The sequence below is a fragment of the Emydura macquarii genome, unplaced genomic scaffold (genome assembly GCF_026122565.2).
Source record: "Emydura macquarii macquarii isolate MOO-44397 ecotype Brisbane River unplaced genomic scaffold, CSIRO-AGI_Emac_v2 contig_2205, whole genome shotgun sequence".
NCBI classification, from domain to species: Eukaryota; Metazoa; Chordata; order Testudines; family Chelidae; genus Emydura; species Emydura macquarii.
Genome location: NW_027132342.1, coordinates 29,190,797 through 29,211,141, shown reverse-complemented (window position 1 = coordinate 29,211,141; position 20,345 = coordinate 29,190,797). Strand labels below are relative to the sequence as shown.

At 40.1% G+C, this 20,345-nt stretch overlaps 1 protein-coding gene across 5 annotated transcripts in view; it reads right to left on the bottom strand.

The window, feature by feature from the left end:
• Positions 1–20,345, bottom strand: part of ATP2B1 (ATPase plasma membrane Ca2+ transporting 1) — a 110,233-nt gene that overhangs the window by 41,438 nt on the left and 48,450 nt on the right. For 4 of the 5 annotated variants that reach the window (XM_067559836.1, XM_067559839.1, XM_067559834.1 and 1 more), the window contains exons 2-5: positions 19,623–20,059; positions 6,967–7,164; positions 876–1,130; positions 666–791 (exon numbers count right to left, since the gene is read on the bottom strand). In XM_067559836.1, coding sequence (XP_067415937.1) covers positions 666–791; positions 876–1,130; positions 6,967–7,164; positions 19,623–19,827 — 784 coding nt within the window. In that variant the 5' untranslated portion in view covers positions 19,828–20,059. Of the gene's footprint in view, positions 1–665; positions 792–875; positions 1,131–6,966; positions 7,165–19,622; positions 20,060–20,345 lie in introns of those variants that run through there. The other variant, XM_067559838.1, reaches the window with a different exon arrangement.

The window sequence follows — 20,345 nt, the reverse complement described above, 5'->3', positions numbered from 1 at the left end:
TGTGTAGAACGAAGAACTAAAAGATTCTCTCCTCTCCCCTGCCAAAACATTGTGAGTATGCTTGTGCTTTGCATTAGAAATTTCATCTTCTCTGCCCTGAGATTATGGCGAGTGGAAATACTTAAGAAATGACAACAAGCACAAGAGATAAAGCTGAACGTATTTTTATACTGTTTAGGTTTTGTTTTTACACATTAGGTTCCTTGGTTAACATTTTGACTGGATAACATCTTTAATAACACTTCCACACTCCAGCCTCTCAATTAAGATGCAAGAGCTCATGAACATGCTGTGAGCCATCCAACAAAATCAAGATCAGACCAGAATTGATATTGTTGGTATTTCAAAGGTAAACCACAAAAAGCTTTCTAATATAAACTTTCAGGACTGGTTTATATATCAAATGAGAACAGAACACAGTCCATTTTTCACAAGAGTCTTTTGCAGGTCACTTTGCAGATGAAAATAACTAATAAATACAGACTTATTAGACATTGCCTCTGATGGCAGAATCCTGATAGCACAAGCCTTCAGCAGGGTCACTTGGTCCAGTGGGAAGGCAATATTTACAAACCAGAATTCTAGAAATATACAAGTTCCAGGGTCAGTTATAGCCTAATATCAACTATTCCATTCTATGACTTAACTATTAATAGTCCACACACCTGACAGCAGCATAGGATCTTTATCCAAAGTCTTCTTAACATGATCTGATTCTCCAGTCAATGAGCTTTCATCAATTTTAAGGTCATTTCCTTGAATAAGCACACCATCAGCTGGCAGAAGATCACCTAAAATACAGAGCATTAAAAACTACAAACTCAAAAATACACTATAAATAATGTCAAAGAATTGTGAGTAAAATATATATTTACCATATTTTACTTGTGCAATATCCCCAACAATTATGTCAGCTACTGGTATTTGGATGACTTGTCCACCCCGAATGACAGTGAACTTCTGTTCTTGTTCGATGCGGCTCTGCAGCCCCCTAAATTGTTTCTCTTTACTCCAGTCATTGAAAGCCGTTACTAATACTACACAAACTACAGATAAAAGGATTGCAGCTCCTTCAATCCAACCTGTTTCACCTTCATCCTCTTCTTCACCAACAGTCACTGCTCCACATGCTTTAAGAAATAAAAATAGACTCTTTTAGAGCTCCAAAACAGACTCTTTTGCAATTCATATTAACTTTCACAAGGAGTAAATTTACATTGACTTTAGTCTGGTACAAGATTTTCTGAGAAAGGTTTAAATTAAAGTGGGTCAATGTTTCATTCAGAGGTTACAAGAGAGTGGGATCAAATAGGATCTTATGAGAGAAGTAGTGTTGTTCAGAAACTCAGGAAGGCAAAGAAGGATTTCAGTGTTGGTGCTCAGCTGTTTAAAAATATCAAGCCACTTATTTAGATGTCTAGAGTTAGGTTATTGTGTCTGAAAAACATTTAAGGGTCCTTATCATTTGAAAGGTAACTATCATCCAAACTTAACATAGGTCTTGAAGTCAGCTCCAGTGCATCTTTATTTTCACTGTTACCTGGCAGCTGCTCAATGAAAAGATTTTGGTCAGTTGCACTGCTACTATTCAGAACTCTGCCAGTAGTGAAACAGAAGAATGTCTGTTTCACTCTGCTGCTGCTTGGAGAAAGCTATGAGAAGTTCTGGAGAAACAGACACCTTTCCACCCCTCCCCAATAGAATGTGAAGTGGAGTAGCAGAAGAGCACATATTTAACCTCCCCCTTTCACTCTCCCTCCCATTACCCCAAAACATTAGGAGGTAGCTTTGGGCAAGAAAGGAAGAAAAAGAAAAAAGCCCTTTTCTCTTCTACCAGCTAAAATGAAGTGGAGATTTAAATGTGCCAGATAATTAGTAGCTAGAGGCTTATTCAAAAGGTGAGTCCCTGAGAAGGACCCAACACCACTATCTTGGCAGAAATCTCTATATCCTCCCCATCTCTACAGCTATGTGCTGCAGAGAAGCTGCTCTCTCCCAAGTGTTCCTTTTTTGACCTCCCTGATGGATCTACCTCTGACTATAATCATTGCCTGGTATATTTTTTCCAGTCCTGAACAGAACAAGAGGAGATATTAAAACTAAAATTTATTTGAATATTTTCCATCTAGAATTAATTTCTAGTTACCTTTTGAACCATCCTGGAGTCTTTCAGAGCAGACAATGCTTTTAATTTCTGTATGCATGAGGAAATCCCCATCCCCCCCCATGTCAATCCTGTAGAGGCAAAAAGCTTCAACAGAGGATTTTCCTTAAAATTTTGATTCCAAAAAATGAAAGCCGTGCTTTGGCAAAAATTTCAGTTTGAAAATTTCAAGAAACTTTGGCTAGGACCTCGATGTGAAACTTGTTTTGGGTTTATGATTGGAAGAGTTAATAAATTTTGCCATCCAAATTGACAGCAGCAGCAGGAGTATCTGGATGTTACACAGAATTCTGGAAGACTGCTCAAATACTGAGGTAGGAGCAGCTCTTACAACTTCTGAAATAGTCAATAAAATAACAAAACCAACCTGAGAGTTATGCTCTTAAAGCTTTGATTTAGCATCTGACCATTTTATCATTCGTATGAGGTGGGGTGGATAAAAAAAAACTATTTAAAAAAAATCAAAACTCCAATTTAAAAAAAAAAAAATCCATTGTTATTTTTTAAAATTAACATGTATTTAACTTAAATCTATTCAAAATCAAATATGCAGTGATAAATTAAATACAAAAAATATTAAAGTTAAGTTCATCAGTATGTATGTGTTTGCTGACAATTTTTAAAGGAAATCAAATCACTGAGCTGGTGGAAGGCACTGGCTAAGCACCTGGAACTAGAAGTACTGAAGTACTATGCCCGCTTTTGATAACAGTAGCCTCTTCTGAAGGTATAGAGAAATTTTTCTTCATTTAAGTTTATTCAAATAGCTCAGTTCAGTGACTAGTACATTCAGAGTTAAGGTATCAGTTAGGAATTACAGCAGGAAAGTGTGTTTTCCCTCTTCCAATATACGAATAAAAGTTAGTGTGAGAGAATGAGATCCACTAGTTCTAAAATTTTGAAGGCTATAGTGACCAGAAATAATCAGTTCTGTTCATTAATTACAGTTAACACTTAGTTTTATAAATCGATAGTTTTAAATGTAAAAGATGTTTTAATAACTTTTATAATCTTTTTCTTATGTGGCCATCACATTTTTTATTTATGTGACAAACATTTTAAAATGCCAGGTTATTTGCATTTTTTATTTAATTTGCATTTCCATCCAAACAGAGCTTAACACATATCAAAATAAAATAATTCTAGTAAATAAGAATTTCATTATTCACCATTTAGAATAACTTTAAAAATTAAGATGTAAATTAAGCAACATGATTGTTTAAGTAAATATGTATAGATATACTGTATCTTCCTGGTTAGCAAAAAATTAAATGTAGAGGCTATTATGAATTGCAACTCAACATACTTTAAAGCTTACCAACCGAGAAACTTTTCCGAAAAAACTGTACAAAAGCAAAATTAAAATCAAAGTATTTAAATCAATAGATCCTGCTTGCTGATTTATAGAATGATATAATTTATATAATGGCTGAACCATCGAAAGGGAGGAACTGGCTCGACTGCTGGACCTCTGACGAGAGACCATACGATTGGAGCCACAATGCCCTTCTCATTGAAGTACTGTGCATGCCATGGTTCTAGCCACCAAGTCAGTTGCATTTGAGGCTGCCTGGAAAGAGGCTCTTGCTACCGCATGACCTTCTTCCAGAATGGTCTCAAACTCCTATTTGGAGGCCTGTGGCAGAGAGTCGGAAAACTATTCCAACGACTGCCAGATGTTATCATATCTACCCAACAAAGCTTGCTAGTTAGATAGATATACACAGCTGCAGGCTAGCCATGGAATAAACCTCACGTCCAAAGATCTAGCTTTTTAGCGTCCTTATTTTTCAGGTGGAACCTGCCTGTCCCTGCCTATCCTTTTTGTTGGCAGCTGTTACCACCAAAGGAGGGATGGGTATAAAAGATATTCGAACTCCTTCACGGGAACGTAATATTTCTTCTCTGCCCGCTTAGACCTAGGAGACAGAGAGATCTGGGTCTACCACAGGGTCTTCACCAGTTTTGCGACTATCTCATGAACCAGGAGAGCCACCAGGGATGTGGCTGCTGCCAGGATGCTAAACAGATCTGAGGGCTCAGTTCCTCCACCTTAATCCCCAGGTTCGATGCCACCCATTCTTTCAGTAGTTCCTGATGGGCCTTGAAATCATCCAGTGGAATGGCGGTGGAGGGTCTCGCCATGGCTTTGCCTGGAGGAGGAGGAGGAGGCTGGTAGAGGTGGAAGAATAGTGTCATCCTCCCTGGTCAGCGTAGCCTCCACTGGGTCCCTCTATAAGGACCTCCTCTTGGTCTGAGTCCCCATTTAGTTTTGGTGCTGGGCGAGCAGCCACCAATGTCCACAGCACTGGCGTTCCGGAAACAGAGTACCCTTGTGAACCTGGGGTCAGAGGAAGACCCTTCCAAAGCTGTGAGGGCACTGCCCATTGACTTTGTGGCCATATTCCCAATGGGGGTGCCATGGGGAAGCCTGCAGCTGCAAGCTGCCCTTGGCCAGCACTGCCTCTTTTCCCTCTGAGTCTGAACTGAATCTGAAGGACTACGGGGATGCTGAAACCGCTTGCCCTTCCGCACTTTAGTGGTAGCATGGATGCTCTGGTGCTGGGGTGCAGTGCCAGGAGCCTGAATGTCACTCCTCTCATGACCAGCTCTTGTCCTTGGGTTTCTTGTAGGGCTTCAGCGATTGGAGTTGGGAGACCAGAGATCTGTGCTGGCTATATGGGGTTAGGTGCTGGGGCTCGGGAGACCAATAGCGTTCTGGGGACTGGTGCCGTTTCTCTGGAGACTGATGCCAAAGGGCTGGAGACTGGTCATGAGTGCCCAACCACCCACAGTGTGCTCTGCAGACTGATGCCGTGAGTCCAGAGATTGAATCGAATGGAAACCGGTGCCTCGGTGTCAGGGATTGCTGCGGAGGTCTCATTGTTGGTTTCCCCCTGGGAGGTCCCATGGACGAAGGCGGTGCCAGGAGTCTTCCTTCTCGGGGCGTTGGAGGCACGGGGATGACCGAAAAGATCCTTCATCAGCTGGAAGATCTCCAGTGTCGTGGGCACAGTCAGGTGCCCAGGACCCTTGCCACTCCCCAGAGTTGGTGGTGGGTCTGGTGTTGGGCTCAGGACGTGGATGGGTGAGGGTGGTGGCTCATGGGTTGATGGGGAGACTGGTGGCCCAACGCGGGTCTTGCCTGGTCTCTTGTGCCCTTCTTGCTACTGGCAAGCACCCCCACTCAGCAGATGCCTTCTGTTTCCTCTTAGGCACTGGAGATGGTGAGTGGTGCCAGGAAGATGATGGCACCAGAGAGGCACGCCGCTCCAAGGCCAACATGCTCAGCGCAGAGTCTGACCAGCTGGGTTCTGATGACAGTCTAAGTGCCCACAAGTCTAATGTCCCAATCTTTCTTGGTTGGGGCCTGAAACCTTTGCAAATCTTGCACTTCCCCCCCCACACGTGATCCTCCCAAGCACTTCAAACAGCTCTGATGCAGGTCATTGATTGGCACAGGTTTATTACACAAAGCGCAGGGTTTAAAATGCGAAGACCAGGGCATGCTGCATTGCTGGGACGATCTCTAACCTAATACTATTACTAACACTAACACTAAAATAATTGAACTATGTCACTAAGAAACAATGAAAACCATTAGTTAGAAGAGCTTGCTGTAGCAAGAGAGCGGTTCCAGGGCTGCATTAGGAGGGGCATTGCCAGCAGGTCACATTCATTTGGTGAGGCCGCAAGAAGGAACGGAACAAGGGAGAGAGTGCAGGCCACCAGCACCCTATATATGGGCACATTTGCACATTGCTGCAGAGGGCACTAGAGCCGTTGGACATTAGGAAAAAGTTTTTTACTAGTACAGATACCACTCCATCCTTAGAGGTTTTTAAGGTGAGGCTTGACAAAACTTTCCTGAGGTCCCTTCCAACATATTCTATGATTCTATGATTAGTTAGAAGAGCTTGCTGTAGCAAGAGAGCGGTTCCAGCACCATCACATTCATTAAGGAGGAACGGAAAGGGAGGGAGGCCACCAGCACCCTATATACGGGCACATTTGCACATTGCTGCAGAGGGAATGGACATGAACAAGCACTCGAAGAATAGTTAGTTGCATGTCTAGTTTTATTTAGTCAACACTTCTTTGCAGTCTAGCTTCAATTTGACAAAGCAAAAAAAAAAAGTCATCAGTATGTCCAAAAAAAAAAAAAAAAAAAACGTAATTGAAGGCCTGGTCTAAATCAGGTGCTGAAGTTTTTAAACTGACAGTTCTGAATGACTATGCGGACAGAAACTTTCATTTCTGTATTGCAGGACCAAAGACAATGGCGTTAACTGTCATTTACAAATGAGAAACAGAAAACCGTTAAGACATACCAACTCCCAGAGGGAAAAAAACCTGGTGAACACTATCTGGAAACAATTCTGCTTATTCAGTCTTTTTAAAAGAGAAAAGCTAAATATTTATTTGCATTTCATTGCATAGAAACAGGAACTGTGTGGGTTGTTTGGTTTTAAAGAGTCCAGCAATCCCTGCTGCTTATGCCTCATTTGAGGTATTAAAGCTTGTGTAGGACATCACTTCAGTCAAATGTGAATTTGACCACAGGTTATTATGACCTAGGAAAATTGGTATGGTTATTTAAAATGCAACCGAAACTCCTGTTTTTTATGCTAGTTCTCCCAGTGGGGAATTGAAATACAATGGACAAAGCAGGCAAAATTACTTTGAAAGAGAATGTTTTTGGGTCTCAGTCAGCTGATTAAAATTGATCTTGCATAAAATTTAGAACTGAAGTTTCACAACACTGCAATTTATATATATTTCTTGCTTCAAGGTTTACTTACATGCTTCGTTCCCTCCTGGAGGCTGGTAAAAAGAAAGGCCCAACGATACTATGGCTGCAATTTCTAATATAATTAGCGTAACATCCTGTAGTGCTTCCCATACTAACTGAAGAAATGTTTTTGGCTTTTTAGGAGGTATAAAGTTCTTCCCAAACACTGCTTCTCTTCTCTCTATATCTGCTGGATTTCCACTTAGACCTAAATATTAAAAAGAAAAAAAAAAACAGTCAATTTCAGAGAGTTTTGGGTTTTTGTTTTTTTTTAATAATAATCATATGCATTTCATCTGTATTTTACAGAAATATTTAGATATTTCCATTCATGAAATTCTGTACAGACCACGAGTATCATCCTGTACAACCACAGCTAACTTAACTGGGTAGGAATACAATAAGATACTGTGTAGTAAATACTTTTAAGGATGATTCTTACATCATAAAATGTGATATTTAAATTGTTGGGGTTAAAAAGTAGGAAAATCACAAATCCACCCAATTTAGGCTTAATCTATTTTTGCTTTTTGTATATAATTTCAGAGAGGTTGTCATCACTTACAGTATCTGAACATATATTTATGCCAGACAACAACAGACAAGACTGAAATGATAAGGGGCTCAAGTTACCATATTACAGGGCACCAAGTTCTCCTTTATTTCATAGTTACTAAGGCCAGAAGAGACCATTATGATCTTGTTTGACCTCTGGTATAACAAAGGCCATAGAACTTCCCCAAAATAATTCCTAGAGCAGATCTTTTAGAAAAAATATCCAATCATGATTTTAAAATAGTCAGTGATGGAGAATCCACTACGACCCTTGGTAAATTGTTCCAATGGTTAATTACTTTCATCTATTACAAATTTTGTACCTTTTTTTCTAGTCTGAATTTGTCTAGCTTCGGCTTCCAGCCATTGGATTGGGTTTTACCTTTCTCTGCTAGATTGAAGAAATTATTAAGTATTTGTTCCCCACACTTCTACACTGTAATCAAGTCACCCCTTAACCTTCTCTTTGATAAACTAAATAGATTTTGCTCCTTGGGTCTATCATTATAAGGTTTTTTTTAATCCTTTATTCATTCTCATGGATCTTCTCTGAACTGTCTCTAATTTATCCACATCCTTCTTGAACTGTGGGCACTAGAACTGGACACAGTATTCCAGGAGTGGTCACACCAGTGCCAAATACAGAGGTAAAATAATCCTTCAACTTCTACTCAAGATTTCCCTGTTTATGCATCCCAAGATCACATTAACTCTTTTGGCCACTGCATTGCACTGGGAACTCACAAATGGTTGTTGCCTCTTCTGATCCCTAGGTCTGGTCCTTCATTCCTGGTTTGGTATTTCTCCCATATGTACCATGTTCACTTGGATTATTATACATTTTCACGATCTATATTACTTAACTTTTCTCCAATCAGCTTTTTTAGCACATCACACTTTATGTAAAAAGTACACTATACATGAGCAAGCTTCAATTTACCCAACTTCTGCATTTTTTGAGACATGTTTTGTGTTACCCTATTTGTGTCTTCCCACTAAAAGGCAGCTTCAGGTTTGTGTTTTGACCTCAAAACTTCCAGCATGTTACCTTTGTTCTGTTTAGAATCATTTTAAGCAGATCAACAATTCTATGTAAAAGAAGAATTGGAAAAAAAAAAAAAAAAAAAAAAAACCAAAAAAAACCCCCACACTTCTGCCAGCAAAGCCTTGGCCTAAGCATTACCTCATACAAACTGATTAATTATCTATAGTTACAAATCATTAACATATAGCTGTCAAGGCTTTTAATATTATGATTATCAATCCTTTATTTTTATACTTTTAGTATCATATTCAGTATGTTATCCTATTCTACCCCTTCAGGGATGAGGGGAGGAAGTTACTGAAAACAGTGACACTTTTCTGTCAATATTTATCTTCTTTAAACGGGGTTTCAAAAGCCTTTTTTATTCAATGTCCAGTTTTGTTTGTGACTCATTACAAAAAAAACTTCATTCTAAATTTTCTTATGTTGCATTTTGAGGGGATGTCTATTTTAGGGTCTTCATATTTAGTTGCTTTTAATGGTACCCCAACAACATCCATAAGTCAAACATGTCACTACCCATAAATTGAGTAACTCAATGATCCACATGCTTGGGGCTGCTAGTTATGTGGCATACTACAGCATAAAGAGCAATAACATGCAAGTTGTGGCCTGCATTCTCAGTATGCTATTGCAAGCACACGAGATCTCGGCTGAAAGAATGGCCGCACCACCACCATGATATTCCTGACCATCACTAACACTATCCTGGTGATTATCTTGCTTTTGCTGCAACTAACTCATGACTGAACTGACAAAGACCAAAAACACATGTGAGTAGACCAAACCCCAATTGGTTACTCCCCTCCTCTCCCATACGCTTGTTGCTAAGAGTAGAACCATTTTCTGTAGCCATCAATAGTAGCAAGGATGAGGCAGTTGCAGGAGATATCAGATATTCCTGACTCCTAAAACGAGGATCTGAACATCTAAATAATCAGAAAGAGCAAACTAACTAATACAGATAAACATCTTTAGGGTTCCTTCTCTGCAAGTCCTCCAACTATTTGAAAAAATAACCCAAAAACTAGAAGCCCATATGCTGATAAGCTGCCACTACTCGGGCATTTGCTGAATGCTCAAGTAGCAGCCTACTTGCAAGTAGTAGTACTGGATACTGAAACTGAGGCAAATCCTACCGGGGGGAGGGGGGGGGAGAATAATCATTTCTCTGTGTTGCAACCTGTCTTGTCCCACTGCCTGAACTGACACCAGTCTGCAGGGAATCCCATGTGTGGTTAAGCTGTATAGGTAGTGACTGATTACGGTTCCTAATGCTGGGTCACTCAGTAAATTCCCCAGTTGTAGATCCCCATGTCTGACACTTCTCAGTGGGACCCTGCAAACTAGCTCACCTAGGCCTGGAACCAGTGCCACCATCCTGCTAAGCCCTCCAGTTGCTTAGACATGTTCCCTCCCGAGTCCATCTGACTGAGTGATCTGGTTCTGAGTTACACCCTTCAGGGACAGGGTGACAGTAAAGTAAGGAAATAGGCTTACAAAGAAATTTCTCAGAAACATTTTATTCTTAAAGCATGAAAATTAGCAATCTATGAAAACTCTTGAACACAATCCTCCTCAGTGGGATCTCTCACTTTCTGCAAGTCCCTGAGTTTGGTCCAAGTCCTGTAAGATAGGAAGTCTCTCCTTCCAACTGTGTCTTCTGTTCCTAGAGATATCACATCCTTGGAGAAGTACACCTTTTAAAAGAGTAGGTATGTATCTCTAGTAAGGTAGAGCTGTAGTTCTCTCCTAGCCATATGAGCAGACTAGGGGGAATTCCAGCTAGCCCCTTCTCCTCCTCAGATTTCTGTGAAGAGTCCATTTAAAAGTAGAGGCTCTGGTGGTAGCAAACCCATTGTTTCACCTAAGTCTGGCCATTCAGCATTGCTCCTTGATAGCTTTGTTACTGCCTTCTGAACATGTCACAGTTCCTACTATAACATGAATGATCTAATCCACCACTGTTACACTTATAAATAGCCATCATAAAACCAAATGGAATTCCCAATGGGACACAGACAGATATATTTACCTAGGTTTTAGCTGAGGTCTACTTTACAAACTTCAGCAGCTATACACTAATGTAACTTGCATCGGCCAAAGTTTGTACATCACTAAGGTGCATACATACTTGGACGCTTGCATGAGCACTGCACCTATTCACTGGGAGTGTTTTGATGCAAAATGCAGCACATCATAGGTAGATATCCCAGTGTGCCACACTCCCACCATCTGGTGCAATACTCTTTGGGAAATGTTCACAGTATGTTGTGGGGGTAGTAATGATGCCCAGGTGTCTCTGGGATCAAGTTCCAAGCACGCAACGTCTCCATCCCATATGATCATCCATATCCCATTTTTTTTAATCCCACAAATTTATGCAGCACTTCTGAGTCTTTGCCATCCCTGACAGACTCATAGAACCCACAGAGATCTGACCTATTCTCATGAATGTTGCAAAGCCAGGAAATAGGGTTGTTTTTTATTTGCAGACCTGCAGGAAGTACTGCAAGAACTGGGGACATGAAGTCGTCTTGAAGGACCATTTGCTGGGGCACATAGTGAAAAAAACAATTCAAGATTGTTGGCGACATTCATGGAGCAGTTGCAGATGGTGCAACATCACTTCTGGGCCTGAGAAACAAGCACTGAGGGTGGGAATGCATTGTAATGCAGGTTTAGGACTACAAGCAATGGCTATAGACTGTCCCAAACTCATCCCAGCCTTAGCGCATACGGACACCTGCATAAGAGTTGCACTGACAGTCGAGAAAAGAGTGGTGATCATACTTTGGAAGCTTGCTGTGCCAGACTGCTACAGAGCAATTGGAAGTCATGTTGCAGATGGAAAATATACAATTTATCCACGTGTGTAGGGATCATTAATAGTCTCCTGCTACACAGGACTGACTCAGCAACTAGCAGATGGATCTGCAGCAATGGGGTTCCTGAACTGCAACGGGGCACTGGATGGCACATATAGCCTATTTTAGCACCACGTTGCCACAAACTACATCAGCAGAAAGGGCTACTCTTCTATGGTTATGGTTGGTGGATCACCAGGGACGCTTCACTGATGTCAACGTGGGCTGGTCAGGGAAGGTGCATGGAAGGTGCATGATGCCCGTATCTTTTAGAATACAGGACTGTTCATAAAGCTGCAAGCAGGGACATTTGTTTCCAACCAGCAGATTGCCATTGGCGATATTAATATGCCAATAGTGATTCTGGGGAACCTAGACTCTCCCTTGCACCCAACTCACAAAGCCAGACACCTGCCTCCCTGATGTACCAAGAAAAGGATTCAACTACTGGCTCAGCAAGTGCAGAGTGACAGAATGTGCTTTTGGTAGATTCAAGGGACACTGGCAGTGTCTACTGATTAGACTGGATCTCAGTGAGAAAAATATCCCAGTGGTTATAACTGCCCGTTGTGTCCTACTTACTGTGAGGCAAAGGGGGAAAAACTGCCACCAGGGTAGAGGTGGTGTAGCTGTCTGCCAAGTTTGAACAGCCAGGCACAGGGGCTATTACAAGAGCTAAAAGTGACATTATGTAGTTGAGGGAGGCTTTGAAAGAGCACTTAAATGATACATCTACAGTAGTGCTGTATTGACGTTCTCTGGGCCTGGTACTGCTAAATATTTATTTATAAATATGATTGCGTGTTTTCCTGAAGCCATGCATTCTGTGGTAGTTGGTGTCCATTTACAAGTACTGTTTGCTTTGACTACTGCTACACATTCTGCAATATTTGTTGTGAATTAAACAGGTATGTTAACATTTTGTGCAACAATTTAACAGGTGAAAATTTAAAACTAAAGAGAACGTAAACAAGTTCTCACAGGTCAACACATGCAAAGCTGTGGTTTTCCTTTCTGTCCTCTGATGTGGCGTGCTAGTGGTAAGGATGCGCTCCACATCACATGGTATGTTCTGGAGTGCAGGGAGCAGCCACCATGGAATTCTACAAGAACTGCAAAGAATGGGAAATCTGGGATTCTTGGACTTGTAGGTCAACACAAGGTCTGCTATATTTGTATTTGCTGCCTGTGAACGAACATAAAAAATGGGTCTTATGTCCTGGTGCATTTCCTGCTCCTTGTCTTGCTGGACTTTTGGGCCTTTTTCCTGACTCATCTTTCTCCATGCTGTTCGTCATATTGGCCCTCCAAGTCCTTAGTTCATGATCTGATGTAACACTGGCTTGCACAATCTCAGAGAACACCTCCTCCCTTGTCCTCTTCTCTCTCTTCCTCATCGGGATCAATCATTCTGTAGGTGTGTAGGAGACTGCCCACAAAGCCGCAACTGCAGAAGTGGCTGATAAAAACTAGACAGATATGTCACTGGATTTACAGTCACAATGGAAAGGGAAAGAGGTTTAAAAAACTTATTTTCCCTATTCCCATAGACAATTTTAATAAGAAATGCTTATTGACTCTTCAGTGCTGTGCTGATGTGCTCCAAAGCTGCTCTACAGCCCCAGCCATAGTAAGCATGGTCTGCCAAGGGCAAGGAAGGTGGCGCAAAGGATTTTTTATTGCATGAAGCTATACAATTTCAGTCTCTAGTCCATGGGTATGAGTACAGGGCAATGTGCACTGAATATCGGCACTATTTTCCACAAGCAGTGGTGGTAGTAGTAGATCTCACTCCCAAAGGAAACAAAGGCAGAGAGAAGAGTTTCCCAGGCTTGTATGCTGCTAGCTTGTTTTCTGCAATGGTGCCAGCTGAACTCACTACTGAGTGGCGTGATAAATGCAGAGGAAGAAATAAAGCAGCCATCCCTACAAACCTTTGGGAGAGAATTGCAGGTTATCTCCATGACAGCTTTCATTGAGATCTCTCAGGAGGATAAAAGACATGATGGAAGTGCTCTGCATCCCTTCCACCCCTGCCAGTCAAATCCAACAGGGGAATGAAAAGCAGATGCCAGGTCCACTTCTGCTGAACCTCTGTCTCTTTTTGTAGGAATAAAATAATGAAAAGTCAATACCCTTTTTCTTGTTAACTTGGGAATGAGCCAGGCACCATTTTAGAAGTCAAACATTGTAAGTAAAAATGAATCACTCTCTTACTTGAGTTCCCTTCCCTGTCATCAGGTTCATCTCTGCTTGCCTATTGGGACTTGCTACACTCTGGCAGAGTCTCAAACAAGTCTTGGTTCACAGCATGGCTGGAGGCCCCTGGCACATCTCCTCCCTTCTTCCCGTTCATGAAAGGGTCTCTGCCTTGGGCTCTTGTAAGGTAGCCACAGTGGTCTACAGGGTACTGGTGTGGTCTTAGCCAGGTTATGGCCAGCAGTTCCTTGTTGAAGCAGCATAGCACCAGATCTACTGCTGTACTCCCTGGTCTTGTGGTATCCCTGGCAAAGTTCCTTCCCCTTTACGTGGCACTGCTGATCCCAGTTGTATCCTTTTGCCTACATCTCCTATGCAATCTAATTGTAATTGTCCATGTTTCTATGGCAAGTCCATAGTTGTGTTTGCACAGCTTCATTTCCCTGCAGGCTCAGGAATTCCAATACTTCCTGTCTACTCCAGGCAAGAACAAATCTAGTACCACTGTGTATGTGAAGCTGGCCTGGTTATTTGGGCAGCTGCACACAGAAAGGTGAGCTGCTAGGTGTGCTCACCAAGTTGGGCAATCAGGAAAAAACATTTCAGAAAACATGCAGAGAAATTTAAGGGAACGGTGGCTTCCAGTCTCTCTGACCCCTGGGCAGCAGAGTTTAAAATTGTGACCAGAGTGGTCACTTTCTAAGGGAATGGGTCATTGTGGGACAGCTGCTGGAGAACTGTTAGAGTTAACAAAGATCATATGATATTTACACAAGCACCATGTCAATCTCAGTAGTCAGTCATGGCTTCATGTCATTTGGGGAGATGGTTGTACTTAGTCATTTTAAATAGGGTGATTATGTCAGTCAGAGACAAGTCTGTTAGCAGACACATGCACAAACAGGTTGACGCAAGGTGATTTATGTCAAGCTAACTGCGTGGCGCAGATCAGGCCTTAGTCAAAAGGCAAATTATTCTGTAGATCAAAAAGACAAGAAATGCCAGTATGGCTTCTTGAGTGTAACTTAATGTGGTTTTTGCTAAAATAGCCTGTTTCAAGCTCAAGTTTGGAAAACGTTTGTCAAAACTAAAGTTGTATTAAAGCTAATGTGAGTTTACTCAACTGCAGATTGTCCCATTTGCTCTCGTACATGCAGTAGTGAAGACTAAACGTTAAGTATAAATCTAGCAACATGCATTTAGTTTAACGACTAGATAAATTGCTAGTGCCTTAAGGAATTAACAGTTGAAGTTAGTGATAAATTAATAGTTTTAAAAGGCAAATTTCCCCCTACATTGGGAGCAGAGCAAAGTTATGGGACTCTTTTAAAGTCACTTGTGTGTGGTGGGTTCATTGTATGCTATACAAACATTTCATAAGCCTTTGCAAAAGAAGTCTTCAAAGAGGAAAGTCAGCAGCAGTAAAACCAACAAGGAAGTAAGTGGTTCTGGACATGTTACTCAGTTTAAAATGAAAATCTGACATTTTATGGAAGATGAAACTATGAAGACAACTTCTGTTTAATAGTTTTCATTCAGCTATTTTGAAAAAAAGTCTTCTGGGCTGTAACCTCCAAAACTTGGTTTCATTCCCAAGTAAGGATGACAAAAGTTTTTAAAGCAAGAAATGCACCAAAATAACTGAACACTAGAACTTCAACTTTACCTCATTTAAGAATTGTAAAGACAGTTTGAAAAGTAGGACCGTACAAAATGACAACTGGAATTTGTATATGCACAATTTTTTTTTTGAAGTTTTAGGCTGTGCAACTGCATATTGGACAACCAATATGTTAAGTTATGGATCTACATGGTGAGTTTAAATACCTGTGCTGATCTGCACAAATCTCAGTTATGCAGCCATATTGTTAAGTCTAGGATTCCTTGTTTACATTTCCTTTTACAATTAAATTAGTAATTGTTACATTACAGTCACAATCTTGCCATGCTTGGAAGGTAACTTAGAGACACCTGACCAGCCCAACAGGCTATAGAAAAACTTGAACATTTGAAGATCTTGAGGAAGGAAAATCTTGAGGCTATTCCTAACGAAAGAAAGCTGGGGGGGGGGGGGGAGAAGGGAAGGAGAAGAGTCAGAATGTACTGGGATGCAAGGAGTTAGCGGCACAGAGTTTGCAGAATGAAAAGACATTAACAGAGGACAACTAAATAGGCCATGGTGATAATGAAACTTACTAGTGCATTAACTTTTTTAGAATTTTTCCATTAAATTTAAGTGTCAAATCATTTCATCGTCCATTACTATTACCATACTTGCCAGCTCACCAAGGAATTCTGTGATTTATGTCCAGTAATTTGGGGTCCTTCTGTGGAATTTAGGTTTACATTGCTGCATGGTACCCAGGGGTATGTACCACAAATATTTTTTATATCCTCAATTAGGGTTACTCACCTATTTAAATAAAATTATTTAGTGTCTGTCCAGAGTCATATTTTTGAACTAGGTGTTTCTTAGAAATAGGAATTCTGCTAGGTTTACAGTTATATTGACTCTGTAGAGTGCTCAGTACAACCTTCCTTAGCTGATCAGTTCCCCCTCAGGTACTCTGGAGGAAGTTTATTGCCAGTACCAGCATATTTATTGTACACTACATAATTTTGAATACATGGGTACAGAACAAGAATTTAAACTGGGCATAGAAACCCTTTCCCTCCTGCTCCATTTAGAATAATTCTTTAATAAGTAAATACTACAGTGGAAGATCATATCTGTGCTGCTGGGCATACTTTTTCTCTAGCAGTTAAACCCTGCTGCCTTCACTTTTCAAGGAAAGTAGATTCTGCTCCACCTTTGGGATAGCACACCAGGTGGATAGGAACAGAGCAACAAAAGATGGAAGGTGCAGCCTGATGGACTAGTACAGTAGTTTTCAATCTCTGGTCCATGAACCCTTGGAGGTTCGCAGACAATGTCTAAGATTTCCAAAGGCCCTGCACCTTCATTTGAAAATTTTTAGGGTCCGCAAATGAAAAAAGGTTGAAAGCCAATGGTCTAGTAATTTGGTAATCTAGTGTCCATTAAGAACCTCAATGGACAGCAAAAAGTCCCACTTCGTTAAGGTAAGTTTCAGGGATTTGCTGCACATTTGCTACTGTGCCTCTAATAATCATGTAGGACAGCACATAATACAGTAAATTTCAGTAATATGGGAAGTCCTGTTGTGTACAGCTGTGCAAAGTCAGACAAGGTTATGTCTGACATACAATGAGAGCGTATCGATTCTATTCTCCTAGTAGTCATGCTCTTTTAATCTCATTTAACCTTTTCTTCCCTCGTCTCCAATTATGTACATCTTCCCTATCCTCCCAACCCCTGTATGGACAATTAGTGCACTGAATGACCACTAAGTGAAATTTACAAAATTTCTGATCTGTGAGGTTTCCAAGCATATGTCTTCACTGGATGATTAACCCAGCTTTTGGGAGGAATTTGAATCCTCAGCTCCCCTACCATCCACACAGAAAAAATATCTGACCTGGGTTTTGGAGGTACTTTCAGCTTACATGGTTAGAAGTAAAAGTTAGACCTGGGGTTTCACTTTCTAATCACTGGAATCTACCCATTTCCCCATGTCCTAGCTGCTAAAGTCATTTGGAGGATTATTGGCACTCAATACCTCTCCCACAAATGATAGACAAGTGCTCCTGCAATTGATACAAATTACTTGGAAAGAATCCAAGTGTTTCAGCACAAGGAACCTGTGAGGTATGCTCCCAGACGCATGGGCAAGTGCTGAAACAGTAATGCAGATTAACTATGCGGTAAAGAGGTGCTCCAAGAGACTCCACAAATTTATACGACTAATAAGTTCACTTCATTGCCAGGGGAACGACAAAAAGTGCCCCAGTGGGGAAAGCAACATAAAACAGATGGAGGTCAAAGAGATCAGTTCTCTAAAACAGCCAGATAGTGAACTGGTGCTGGAACATTTGGCTGTTTGGGATTTATCATATATGCCCTTTGCCCGATAAGCCATGGTTGTGTTCATGAGATATTTCTACCCCTTATTAAAGATTTATGCAGATCACATAAAAAATGAAAATTGGCATTATTAATTAAGATACATTTATTATAGTGTGCAAGGAGTGTCTTTTTTAAAGCACAATTATTTGTATTACCATTCAAGTTTCTATTTCTACAAATGTTACAGTTCCTTTCATGGAATAACTAAATGATTGTACACTTTTCACCAGTATCCGAACTTAAGACACAACTTCAATTAATCTTTTCATATGTTGCAATAGTCTAACACAGCTTTCTCCTCAACTGCATGTGCTCATACACATGCAAAATTGTATACTGTCTAAGTTGTTTATATCTGTTCTTGCCCTCACTGAGGCCAGTTTCATCCTCCGTACAGTAGGTATTAATGAACTGCCAGGGCAGTACTTCTCTGCTCAAATTTACCTCCCATTTGGTCCACTACTTATATACTCTGGCACTGTACTATCCAGTCTTCTACTAGCATGGAAGAAGAGTAGGAAACACCCATCTCCACCAAAACATTGGATGTTCTTGTTCCAGTACCCTGAGTCACTATGTGGGATTGCTGGTTAATCAGAGAGTAATAAAACTCTTGTAAGGATTCTTAAACTGGTAACAACAAAATGACTACTAATACTAAGCTGCATAGATGACAGATGAGTAGTGTGGACTATTGCAGATTGAAATAAAAAAAAATCTGCTGCACTTGTATCAACATGCAGGCATTCTCTCAGCTTTTAAAAAAAAAAAAAAAAAGCTCCATTTTCTTCTCAGCACCACTAGTCATATTTGTAATTCAGGATACTTTATTAGAGTACTGAATTATATAGTCAATAAATGCTTTTGTAGAATATGCAAATCGGCAAAAAAAATGATCAACAAAAGTAGCTCAGAGATACTATAGATTACATAGCCTCATCTGCCTGTTTTGTAGAGTTGCAAAATTCATCCATTAAGTTTTTCATGATGCTTTATCACCTTCATGCTGATGAGCAAGCAATTTGTGGTGAACAGATCTGAAATATCGTTAAATATAAAAGCTTTGGACAATTCTGTTTACAACATGTAAACATACTGGAAAACAGTTACTTTCAAACTCAGGGCAGGATGAGATGACTCCATTTTACCTGAACAGCAAATAGGCTTCTCAACAGGATTCTACAACATTGTTTTAAGGTAGGTGAAGTACACAAGAAAAATTTAAAAACTGGAACTTACAGTCATAATCCCCTCATTTAAACAATACACTCTGGTAAATGCTTATTTCAATTTTTATAAAATGATTCTGTAATCACCATGTTATATGTAAGCATAGCAGTAATCAGATACTTTACTACAATGTAAGAAGACAAAGTAATAGATGCAGTATTTCAGACCCCTTAGTTGCCAACACCAAGGGGCTTTAAATTACAAGGTTTATAAAAAGTGTAAAAATTAAAATGAAACCATTCACCAGGAGAGGACCATGCTTTAAAAATATTCCCCCACCTTGGACAACAGATGAGCTCACATTGCAAAGTGCAAATTGGGTAGCAATATCTCAACATAGATGTAAGCATTAGAACATATATGAGCCAAAGCTTGAGTTCTATTCCAGCTTAATCAGCACTAGGTTATGAAACGGGGTTCACATGGGTTGTATCTGTAACTTACCTTACAGGCTTAAACAAGTGTGAAAGTTCTCAAAGTGTAATAAAGATACATTTGGCAAAGTTTATTTCAGCACCATGGAATAAAACTGTGTAACTGAGAATCATGACCTCTCTTCTGAAATCTGGAAATATGCTGACTTTCTGTAATTTTATATCAGTTACAGAAGTTGGACTAGTTAACAAAACCTTTCTATTTGCTATCATGATAGGTTGTGATAACTCTACACTTACAGCAGTAAACAAAAGCTAGTATTCTGTTAGCTATAATCATATTCATAGACAAAATAATTGATGTGATTTAAAGAAAAACCTTCTGGATACATTCTGGCACAATACACTTACCTTCATTTGGTGAGGTTTTCAATCTTGTACAGATACCATAGACATCTCCATAACATTCTTGTATTTTATGCAATGCATCTGTAGATCGCAGTTCCATAAGATCACGAAGCTCTGCAAGTGTGATTCCAAAATCTCCATGATTAGATTCTTTTACAGCATTTTTTACACCACTGTATGCAACTGAATTGTTAGCCATATCACCCATGATGTATATAGTCCTTAATATGAAGAAACAGCTTCCAATAAGGAACAAAATTTCTACTTCAAGTACTTCCAAAAGTAAAATAAATCCTTTAGATATGAAGACAGTCAGAGGAGCAGATACATATCACCCAAATAGGAAAGTGTGACATCAGTAACCCCTTCCAGAGAGGTATCTTGAATGTTGTCCCATGGTGATTTCGTTTTCTTCAAGTTAGTCATATAAGATGTACAATCTAGGGGAAAAGAACATTAAAGTTATTTATAGCTGTATGTATTTTCAAATCTATTAAACACTATTTTGGAAGAATTTTACTGTTAACTGATTAAGTTACATCAAAATAGCAGAAGTTACACTGATGCAGTATTAGATGTAAAAAGCTTCGAACCCTGTCCTTCAAATACCTCAAGACACAGGTCTACCTTGATGCCTTCTATAAATTGTCAACGGTAATAGCCAGTCAACTGGTCAAAGATTAACAGTTCTCATTTATGTCTTGAGTCTTTAAGATCTGTGAAATG